General features: G+C 48.4%; 1 protein-coding gene across 2 annotated transcripts in view; it reads left to right on the forward strand.

The window, feature by feature from the left end:
• Positions 1–9,787, forward strand: part of PLPPR4 (phospholipid phosphatase related 4) — a 61,718-nt gene extending 51,931 nt beyond the window's left edge. For both annotated transcript variants that reach the window (XM_075003401.1, XM_075003402.1), the window contains one exon: positions 8,450–9,787. In XM_075003401.1, the coding sequence (XP_074859502.1) occupies positions 8,450–9,787 (1,338 nt within the window). The remainder of the gene's footprint in view (positions 1–8,449) is intronic.
• Positions 9,788–12,073: the final 2,286 nt, after the last annotated feature.

Raw genomic sequence — 12,073 nt, forward strand, 5'->3', positions numbered from 1 at the left:
TTGCCTCTCCCTGGCGTAGACAGTGCTTGGTCCTGCCACAAGGGCAGGGGACTGGACTTGATGACCCCTTGAGGTCCTTTTCAGTTCTTGTGTTCTATGATTTGATGGATTACATCAGCGTTTGCTGCCATATGTAGCTTCTATTACAACGTTCAGTTTTGTTACCACAATTATATATGAACTGTAAAAGAGTCAAAATTAGCATAACCAGTAAAATATGTTGCCACATTGGTAACAAATTAAGACAACAGTGTGCACTTGCACATTGTTGGAACATGTAGGCAGTTTGTGCAGAACTGTGAGGCCTGAACAAGGATTGTCACAGGCATGGTAGAGCAGCTTAGCTTTCCTCACCGCCATTGGTGTAAAGCATTGGAAATATCCTCCAGTGCTTTGTGTTGTGGTGCACAAGGAAATGGAGCTCTGGACAAATCCCTGGTTTGGTGGTTCTCCATCTGCATAAGTCTGCAGAACACTGCCAGGCTAGCTAACCCACCCCCTCCATCTCAAAAGTGCTCAAGGAATTCTAGCACCAGCATTTTGCCTAGGTCCTGGGTGGGTGAAAAGAAGTTTCTCCAAATCCAGTTATGAATGAAAGTGAATCAGAAATGTTTTTCAATATAATATTAAAATAGATGATGTTCAGTCACATCATGACAACATATGACAGTACAGCTGTATGCAGTGCTGTGACCAGAGCATGGCTATAGAGGCAGAGTGAAACCACACTGACATGAAGGTGGCCGGTTCCTGTGTACTGTAGCCTGATCAGGAGTTGATAGGTGAATGCCACACAAAATAACCCTATATAGAGACTTAAAAAACTCACAGGAAAATAAAAAAGAAAGAAAAAGAAAGAAAGAGTTGAAACACACTCTCAAACAAGTTCTTGACTTAACTTGTCCCTTGGCTGTTGCAGGATGGCTTACTTCTTCTTCGAGTGGTCCCTGTGGGTGCTCCACAATAGGTGTTGGGCTCGCCCAGCGCCACAGATTGGAACTCTTCTATCAGTTTCTATTGGATTGCGCATGCGCCAACGCGCGCCGCTCCCTTGCGCGCCCCCGGCCATGTGCGCAATCCGGTCCCCGCCAGTTCCTTCTCAACCGCCATCGGCTGCAGACAGAATCCGCTCCGGCTAAAGCCAGAGACAGATAAGATAGTTGTTTTTTACATGTAGTTCGTTTGTTTTGTCACTACTAAAAAAAAAAAAAAGAGAAAGGAAGAGAATATTAGACAGCAGAGAGAAGAGGAACGAAGGAGAGAGGGGCGGGCAAGAATGCTGTTAAGCCATCCGCTGCCCTGAAGGCCGTGAATGTTATTTTGGGTTAGAAAGCACTGATTAGTGGCTAAGTACCCTATTAACAGTAAAGACTCACGGCGATGGCTTCTTCGGGGTTTAAGAAGTGTGAGTCATGCCGCGAGGCTATGCCGACCTCTGATGGGCATAGTGAATTCATTCACTGCCTGGGAGAGTCGCACGTTACCCAGAAGTGTTCCCACTGCGCTAAGCTTACAGCCAGGGCCAGGAAAGACAGAGAGATGAGGCTCAAAATGATCTTGTTTGATCAGGCTCTCCAGCCTGAACCGCCGGAGAAACCTCACGCAGAAGGGCCCTCTAGGTCGCATGAATGGAAGGCAGCCTCTTTGACCCCCCTCTGTGCAGAAGAGGAGGAAACTCTCCCCGACTCGATCCTTGCCGGTGGGCCCAGTGGGCAGGACGAGCGGAACGCAGAGCCCCCAGCCGTGAGCTCATGAAAGCAGCAGCGCAGCAGCGCACATGGCAGAGACCGAGCTTCCAATTACACAACAGGCAGCACGGAAGGCACCACGAGCGCCAGCGCGGCAAGCGCCGGAATCGGCAGCACCAATGCATGTGGCACCGGCTTCCGCGGCGCCGATGGTGCAGGGGCACCCAGCATGGAGCCTGTCGGCGCCAGAGGAAGCTACCCACGCGGCACCACTGCTGACGGTGCCGAGCGCGGCGCCGACAACAGGGCCGAGATCCCCGGCACGGGAGGGAGCGGCGCCCACCCCACAGGGGAGGGGCAAGGCAAAAGCAAAAACTCAGCACCTTAGTCCATCTCCAGGCAGGGCTGCACTGCCCTTATCACCCAGACCCCTCCCCCCCGAGATACACACGCCGCACCGCCAGGCTGTAACTCCACCGGCTTATCTCGGGCCTCCCTCTCCGTTCCTCCAACCAGTTTCGCCGTGGCTCGGGCCACCTTCACCATTTTTGGGCATGGATCCCCATGAGTACTATCACAAACCAGCTTCACCACTATCTATGTCGTCGCGGAGGTCCCGCTCTCCCAGACATCATGGGTACACTCCCCTATCGTGGTCCAGGTCTCCATCACCGGGCCCTTGCCCATGCTGCTATGGTCGTCCTCATCATGCTGAACACAGACACCGCAGGTCTAGATCCAGGGGCAGGTCCTCTCCTACTACTCGTCAATACTCCCGTGTACACTCTCGCTCTGGGACGGGAACACAGTTGTCCCAGGGGCAATTAGGTCCAGAATCCCGAGATTTCCCTTCACAGTCCTCCAGGGAGCAAGTATATCACCGAACTCGGGAGCCAGAGGATTTGGGGGAGGTTTACCCCAGCGGTACCTCCTCATCCTCCCCAGATGAGGCCATGGCCCCCAGGGATGTCTCCCCTCCGGATGACCTTAAACAATTCCAGGAGCTGTTCAAAAGAGTAGCTTTCACGCAGGACTTTCAAATAGCAGAGGTGCAGGAGAAGCACCATAAACTCCTGAAAAATTTGAGACCCCCGGCTTCATCTAAAATCGCTATCCCGCTGGACGAAGCCATTATGGAGTCAGCCACTAACATATGGCAGACTCCAGCCTCTATTCCGCCTACGAACAAGAGAGCGGATAAGAAGTACTTCGTCCCAGCCAAGGGCATGGAGTTCCTCTTTAGTCACCCGCAACCCAATTCTTTGGTGGTGGAATCGTCCCAGCAGAGGTCGCAGACGTCTCAGTACAAATCGGGGGGGTCGGATAAAGATGCTAAGAAGCTAGAGCTGTTTGGCAGGAAGGTCTGTTCCTCCTCTACCCTATTATTGAGAATGGCAAATTACGCGGCACATCTATCAAACCATAACTTTGACAATTACTCTAGACTCACTCCCCTCATGGATTCACTCCCGGAGGACAAGAAGCCAGTGTTAAAGGTGATTGTCCAAGAGGGCTATGCGGCGTTGCAGACGGGAGTCCAGATTGCCCTGGACGTGGCAGACAGAGCGGCACATTCAACAGGCACAGCAGTGGAAATGCGTAGGGAATCCTGGCTCTAGACGTCTGGTATCCCCAGGGACCTGCAGGTGAAGATCGTGGATCTTCCCTTTGATGAGCAAAAGCTGTTTGCGGACTCAACCGACTCGGTCCTCCACTCCAGCAAAGACTCGAGGGCCACACTTAGGACCTTGGGTATTTATACTCCCCCATACAAGAAAAAGAAATTTTATCCTCAGCAAAGACGCTATGCTTACCAACCGCAGCGCGCTCAATATCAGCGAGGCTACGACCAAGGGCGCCATCAACAGCAGCAGCAGTACAGGGCTCCCAGGCGATGTTCTCAACAAAGCCGTACACCCTTGGGACAGGCCCAGAGGCAGCAAGTTTGACGAGTATGTCGGGGGCTGCACTATCAATACCATCGCTCAATGCCATTCTCATCTCATGTTCCATCATCGCCTCAAACTGTTCCACTCCCAATGGCAAAAGATCACCACAGACAAATGGGTGCTAGAAATTATAGCCATGGGTTACACGATCCCTTTCCAGTCACTTCCACCGACGAAGCCTCCCGCCCGGCCTCATCTCAGGGACGCTGCCCACGAGGCGAGGCTGAAGCAGGAGGTAGATTACCTCATGTTCATAGGGGCGGTGGAAAGAGTGCCGGAACAATTCCAAGGGAAAGGTTTTTATTCACGCTACTTCCTAACAGAGAAGAAAACAGGAGGCTGGAGGCCAATTTTGGATCTATGGGGCCTCAACCGTTACTTGCGCAAGCAACGCTTTCAGATGATCACAGTTGCCTCCATACTTACGGCACTGGACGACGGAGACTGGTTTGCAGCCCTCAACTTACAAGATGCTTACTTTCCTGTAACAATCCACCCGGCACACAGGCGCTTCCTCCGCTTCACGGTCGGCGGGGAACATTTCCAGTACAGGGTTCTTCCGTTCGGCCTATCCTCAGCACCCAGAGTCTTTACCAAAACCCTGGCAGTGGTATCAGCCTACCTGCACAGACCGGGGGTGTTTATTTTCCCATATCTGGACGACTGTCTACTGAAAGGGGCCTCAAAAGCAGAGGTCCTATGCATGATACGCGTCACCGCGAACACGTTTACTTCGCTGGGCCTAGTTATCAACCTCGCAAAGTCAAAGACCGAACACGCGCAAGCTATAGAGTTCATAGGGGCACGCATAAACTCTATCACAGCAAGAGTATACCTGCCTGACGCCCACTTCCGCGCCATCAACTCCTGGGTGCAAGTCATGACGTACAGCCCCATGGTGCCAGTCCTAACGTGTCTGCAACTGTTGGGGCACATGGCGGCAGCGACGTTTGTGGTACAGAATGCCAGGTTACACATGCAAAGCCTGCAGCATTGGCTGGCGAGTGTTTACAAACCGGCATCCCACACTGTCCACAGGGTAGTGTCGCTCATGACGGAGGTGCGCAGATCCCTAGCGTGGTGGGAAAACCCCGAGAATCTGCTAGTGGGGGTGCCTTTCCACCAACCACAAATTTCTATTTTTCTTACTACCGACGCCTCCCACATAGGATGGGGAGCTCACATTGGCAGCAAGGTGACGCAAGGGCTGTGGTCCCCTGTGGAACAGACACTGCACATAAACATACTGGAGCTCAGAGCAGTGTTCAACGCGTGCAGACATTTTCGAGAATACCTGCATGGCAAGGTAGTTGGGATCAATACCGACAATACCTCCACTATGTTCTACATCAATCGACAAGGAGGGGCACGATCCCGTGCGTTATGTGTGGAAGCAGTCCGATTGTGGAACTGGTGCATCGCCAACAACATAACGTTGAAAGCCTCATACTTGCCGGGCACCCACAACGTGAAGGCAGATCAGCTGAGCAGGCGCTTCACACTCATGCACGAATGGCAGATCCGCTCTGACCTGCTACGGCGCATATTTTGTACATGGGGGTTTCCCCAACTCGATTTGTTTGCCACCCAGTACAACAAGAAGTGTTCCCAGTACTGCTCCAGAGCAGGAATAGGGCAGGAGGTCTCTGGGGGACGCATTCATGATTTCATGGAAGGGCCCTCTACTCTATGTGTTTCCCCCCACAACGCTTATCCACAAGGTTCTGCAGAAAGCCAGAAGGAGAGAGCTCGCATGATACTCATAGTTCCAACTTGGGACCGGCAACAATGGTTTCCCTTGCTTCTACGCATGTCAGATCATCCACCACTCCCCCTACCGGTGGTGCTGGACTTACTCACGCAGGCTCAGGGGTCCATAGTGCACCCGCACCCTCAGGGACTGCGCCTACAAGCATGGTTAATCCATGGCTCAGCGCCTTAGAGAGCACGTGTACGGAGGGAGTACAACAAGTCTTGGAGTGTAGCCGAAGGACCTCCACCAGGAGGACTTATGAACAGAAATGGACTCAATTTACAGCCTGGTGTTCTGCCAAACAGTTAGCTCCCCTTGACGTTCCTATAACCGTAATACTAGAATACATATTGGACCTCAAACGAGACAGGCTTTCTCTATCCTCGCTAAAGGTCCACCTCGCTGCTATATCAGCTTTTCGGCATACAGAGGAAGGGCCCACTGTATTTGCCCACCCTATCGTCACAAGGTTCTTGAAGGGGCTGGTAAACCTGTACCCCCCTCAAAAACCGCTTCCGCTGTCGTGGAGTTTGGGCTTGGTGCTCAGCACGCTATCAGGACCACCCTTTGAACCATTAGCCATGGTACCCCTCCGACTCCTTATGATGAAAACTACCTTCCTCCTTGCGATTACGTCAGCCCGCAGGGTGAGCGAGCTCGCAGCAGTGATGGCAACGCCTCACTGCACAGTATTCTCAAAGGAGGCGGTAATCTTATGGTTACACCCAGCCTTCGTTCCAAAAGTTTCCTCGGAGTTCCATCTTAACGGACCAATAGTTTTACCCTCGTTTTACCCGAAGCCTCACAGCTCCATCAAGGAGGCGCGTCTACATCTCCTAGACGTGAGAAGGGCGCTGGCCTTTTACATAGACGGAACTAAGTCCTTCCGGAAAACAGACAGGCTTCTGGTGTCTCTCACTCCCAGGTAAAAAGGGGAAGGCCTCTCTTCACAGAGAATTTCAAAGCACATTGTGTCCTGTATAAAAACGTACTACGAGCTTTGAAAGACCCCTTTGTTGGCCCCGCCTAGGGCTCACTCCACCAGGTCGGTGGCGGCATCAACAGCCTTTTTCAAGGGCATCGCGTTAAAAGACATCTGTAGAGCGGCAACCTGGTCATCCTATGACACCTTCACCAAGCATTATGCCCTGCATCGGGTATTCGAGGAGAATACCCATCTGTCGACAGCAGTCCTCTTGGGGGCAAGCTACACATGAATCGATTACCCACCTCCTTACTTGGGTTACTGCTGGGTAGTCACCTATTGTGGAGCACCCACGGGGACCACTCAAAGAAGAAAGAGAAGTTACTCACCTGTAGTAATGATGGTTCTTCAAGATGTGTCCCCGTGGGTGCTCCACCACCCGCCCATCCTCCCCAGTTCGGATCTCTGTCTGGTGTTTTTCAGGAGCATCCGAGGCAGTTGGTCAAGGAACTGGCAGGGACCGGATCGTGCACATGGCCGGGGGCGCGCAAGGGAGCGGCGCACGTCACCGCATGTGCGATCCAATAGAAACTGCTAGAAGAATTCCGACCTGTGGTGCCAGGAGAGCCCGACACCTATTGTGGAGCACCCACGGGGACACATCTCGAAGAACCATCGTTATTACAGGTGAGTAACTTCTCTTTCACACTACATATATATAGTGGCAAGGTGCCACCTCCACCTTGGCTCCGGCCCCTGGCCTCTTCCCGACAGACCTGTTGACCTGGCTTAGGCAGGGGAGCCCACCGCTCCTCCCTCCCGAGCCCTACTGTCGGCACTCTCCTCCTGATCTGCTCTTACTCCTTTTTGCTTCCTTCACAGTGTCTCTCACACTCCCCTACCTTCTCTCCCCTCTCTCTGCTCTGTTTGCCTCCCTGCTTTTAAGCATCCCAGCAGTTAGCTCAGCTGGATGCTAAATGATTACCTGTACCATGCCCTATTACATCTACCTGGGAGCTTAATTAACTCCTCCTTTCTTTTTCCTCACCCAGGCTGGTTTCTGGGCTGCCTTCCACCTGAGGTCTGCTGCCCCGACTCTGTTACTATAGATAGATATACCTATCTCATAGAACTGGAAGGGACTTTGAGAGGTCATCGAGTCCAGTCCCCTGCACTCACAGCAGTATTTATCACCATCCCTGACATTTCTTTTTAAGTCTAACATGCCCCAGACCCTTGGAAGGCCCCCTGAAGGATTAGGCTCACAGCCCTGTGTTTACAAGGCCAGTGCTTTAACCACTGAGCTATCCCTCCCTCCCAAATCTCTAAATGCCCTGTAAACAAGGAACCTGCCCTGAAAACTGAAAATCAGTGGGGAGGCAGAATAAGGGGCAATTAATACTGTGTAATTACAGAGAAATCTGGGAGTAGTGCAAGGAATTAACGGAAGTGATTAGCTCAAGAATTTCAACTGGTTATGAATTATTCTGTCTCGCTAGAATTTCTTTAAGTTATATTGTTTCACAAGTGGCCCATGAATGTGTAAATGTCACGAAACTAAAGCCTGTTGAAGTACTGCATAACTTGGAATCCAATTGATTCAAAGCTGCTAAATTGTTTATGATGTAGAAAATGTATTGCATGGTCATTATGCTATAGAAAGGGCAGAACCGCTGAACAGAAAACTAATCAGGCTGGAACAAGATTCAGTGAATCAGACGAAGCAGTTATGTGGCTGTAAACATTTCTTAGGCAACGGCCAGGAATTATGAAAATATTATTTTCAAAACAAAAGTATTCTCCCTTGCACTGTGTCTGCTGGTTTGTTGCACGGGGGGAGGACAGAAGTGGGGAAAATAATCCTCCACTTTTTCCAGTTATTTGCGTAGACTACATGAGTGTAACAAAGGATCAGAATTTACCTGAATGTACAGAACTGAGGGCAAAATTTGGACCAGTTTGTATTGGTGAGGATAAATAATAACGGAAAGAAAACAGATTGAACAAATCCTATCAATTTAGCTATATTAATATTACTTGTTTTCTGTGTGTTTAAAGCCATGGAACTATAATTAGAAGTGCTTAAAAATATGTGTTTTTTCACAATTGTCTAATGCTTCTATCCAAATATCAGGGTCTGTATGCTGTGGGTAACTTCTTACCAAGTGAAGAGACTGTGCTTCACCAGAATCTGCAAAGGGAACCATTACGATCTTTGACAGACCTTAGTCAAGATGCCAACAGAATTTTACCAGGTAAAAATGGTAGCGGCAATGATGGACTTTCCTCTCACCATTCTGAGAGTATTTTGAATAGAAACCAGAGAAATTCTGGATCCCTGACTAACATCAAGAGAGCAAATGCTGATGTGGAGATTATAACCCCACGAAGCCCCATGGGAAAGGAAAATATGGTTACTTTCAGCAACACGTTGCCAAGGGTTAACACACCATCACTGGAAGATCCAGCCAGACGAAATGCAACAATCCATGCGTCAATGGACTCTGCTCGTTCCAAGCAACTACTTTCTCAATGGAAGAACAAGAATGAAAGTCGAAAATTGTCTTTGCAAGTAATAGAAACTGAATCTGGCCAGTCACCACCAAGGGCAATAGAAATGAGATCAAGCTCTGAGCCATCTAGAGTGGGTGTGAATGGTGATCCTCATGGCCCCAGCAATCAATACCTGAAAATTCAGCCTGGCAACATTCCAGGTTGTAATAACACTGGTCTTACAGGTGGGCCAAGAGTTTCTATTCAGTCACGGCCTGGTTCTTCACAGCTAGTTCATATTCCTGAAGAGACTCAGGAAAATATAAACACATCTCCCAAAAGTAGTTCAGCTAGGGCCAAATGGCTGAAAGCTGCTGAGAAGAGTGTTGCATGTAGAAGCAACAGTCAGCCAAGAATCATGCAAGTAATAGCCATGTCAAAGCAGCAAGGAGTGCTTCAGAGCAGTCCTAAGAGTTCAGAGGGCAGCACGGTCACCTGTACTGGAGCTATCCGATATAAAACCTTGACAGATCATGAACCCAGTGGCATTGTAAGAGTTGAGGCCCATCCAGAAAATAACAGACCCATAATTCAGATGCCATCAGAAGGTGAAGGGAGTGGATCTTGGAAATGGAAAGCACCCGAGAAAGTAATCCTTCGCCAAGCTTATGAACTAAATGATCTCAATAGAGACTCTGAGAGCTGTGAATCCTTGAAAGACACTTATGGATCTGGAGACAGGAAAAGAAGTAACATAGATAACAGTGAGCATCACCATCATGGGATTACCACTATAAGAGTCACACCAGTGGAGGGAAGTGAAATTGGCTCAGAAACTCTGTCCATCTCTTCAAGCCGAGACTCCACACTTCGAAGAAAAGGTAACATTATTTTAATCCCTGAAAGAGGAAGCAGCCCAGAGAACACAAGAAACATCTTCTATAAAGGAACATCCCCCACAAGAGCTTACAAAGAATGAAAGGAGACATGTCAGCTGATCTATATGACCAAGAATTAACACACTTTGATAAATCTTGTGCTCTATTTCTTTTTGAGCTGATTCAGAAACATCTTTGATGTGCCAAATTACTGACCTTCAGCCTGACTGTCATTGGACATTGCTGATGTATGGTGTGCATGAGCTTGTGGATTTCATGTGGTTGGGGGAAGAAAGCACAATGCAAGAACCGACCATGAAGAGTTTTCTCTTACAACTTGTCTCATCAGACTAAAATCATTCTCTGAGGGTGGCAATATTAATCAAAATTATGGTCTTGAACACACTTTAGTTCCTGAATGTGCCAACTTTTTGATTTTATTTATATTTATGTCTAAGGACAAATGAATTTTTCACAGCAAACGCTGTATCAATATTATTGTATATTCACCTTTGCAGATTTTGCACCAAAACTTTAATACAGGATGGTGCTGATTATAACTTCACATATTTTGAAAATTTGCATACATACCTATTAAACTCTACAGACAAATGACATACTGATGTGCAATTACTTTAAAAGTAATACTACTAATCATATGACAATGCTGCCTGCATTCATGTAGAGTAGGAAATAGGGCTTTGTTATAGTGGATTTGTCACATTAAAAGATTGCAAAGATTTTGTGTAGTTCTTTAAAATAATGTTTACTGCAACAAAAATATGTGGGTGACGTTCCATTAAAGTGGATTAACTATCTAGTTTGAATAGTTTTGCTACTGCTGCTGCTCAACTTTTGTTTAAGTACAGGTGCCACTAATGAAAAGGCTTTTTTCTTAGTAGGCTAACTTGTAGAACTGTTTTAAATATTGTTTTTAAAGGGGTCTTTTAAAGCACATAAAATAATACAGATTTTGCATTTTTGCCACCTCTCATTTTGTCTCTCTCGAGACCATATATTTTTCTGTTAATTTTAAACTAGATAATGCTTGACACTGATAACTGCAAGAGAATTTGCTCTAAAAGAAGTGAGCCGTGAAAACTGATATTTCTACTACCTGATCAGTTGCCAGCTATTGATTAATAAGCATTTGAGCTCACACTTGGACATACTCACCATACTTGCTTAGCTTACCACAAAATGTCCAGAAGCTTCACCCCCATGGTAGTGGATCATTATTTATAATGCTTTGCTTTAAATATGGAATGTCTCTGTATGCAGAATCAATACACGAGTATTGCATTGTGCCTCTGGTGCCATTAGGGCCCTTGGGACAGATTCATTAAGAGGTTCCTTGAACATGATTTTTTTCAGTTAGAAATCAAGAGGGTTGTGTCCTGCCCCTGGAGACAATATGGATGAGCTTCTAATGGTGTGATCCTTTCTGAAGTGCTTTTATAATATGAGGAAGTAACTCACCTTCTGTGTTGCCAGTAATTACTAAACTGGACTCTAAAGGGAACCAAGATGGGTTTGTCCTGGATATGCAGGAAGATGAATGATAAATGAGGGATTTGTTGCAATCAGCCTACAACTTTATTACTTTAGCTCATCTGGGAACTACCAGGCAATAACTTGTACAAGTCATTTCTTGATTCCTTCCTTAATTGTTTCCACCTAGTCGGTGAGATCAACAGCCACACCAGGCCCCGGGGCAAGGTGGGAAGGGAAGCAGCTCCATGTCTCTGGAAGGGGTGTGGCTCAGGGCAGAACAGGCGGGGCCTAGGACAATCAGCCCTTGGTGCCTTTCCCACCATGACGCAGCCCCTCCACACCCCCCACCAGAGCTATGTGGAGCAGCAGGGCAGTGCTGATGCAGTTTTTCAAAGGGGACCAGAGTTCCTCAGCCACTGGCTCAGTAGCAGTGGCAGGAGCTCCTGGCCCCACTGAAATATTGGGCCCAGGTGCAATTGCCCTTTTCGCCCCCTCTCTCAGTGGGCCTGCACTTCCAACTCTCACCAGATGGTCCCTAGCATGTTACTGGGACCCCACTGCCCTCCCCGCATTGGTGGGCTACGGGGCTGATAGTAGGGGGTTATCTTTCTGCTGAACCAGATGCTGAGAGACATAACCATGTTCTTCTACAGCGTCTTTGAAAGAAGGCATCCCCTAAGGCCACTTGTAGTTCTGGTTCACGAGGGAGCTGGGCCCCTATGAATGAGTACAGGTATTGGACATCTTCCCTCTGCTAAATTGCAACAGCTTGAACCTAGTCTTCTGCCCCACTCCACCAGGTCACTAAGCTGATGTGGAGAGCATAAAAACCACAATCTGTCAGTAAAAGCAAAAAAATGCCTCTTAGTCCCAAATAAGGTACCTAGTGCAAT

The sequence above is a fragment of the Carettochelys insculpta genome, chromosome 9, assembly GCF_033958435.1.
Source record: "Carettochelys insculpta isolate YL-2023 chromosome 9, ASM3395843v1, whole genome shotgun sequence".
NCBI classification, from domain to species: Eukaryota; Metazoa; Chordata; order Testudines; family Carettochelyidae; genus Carettochelys; species Carettochelys insculpta.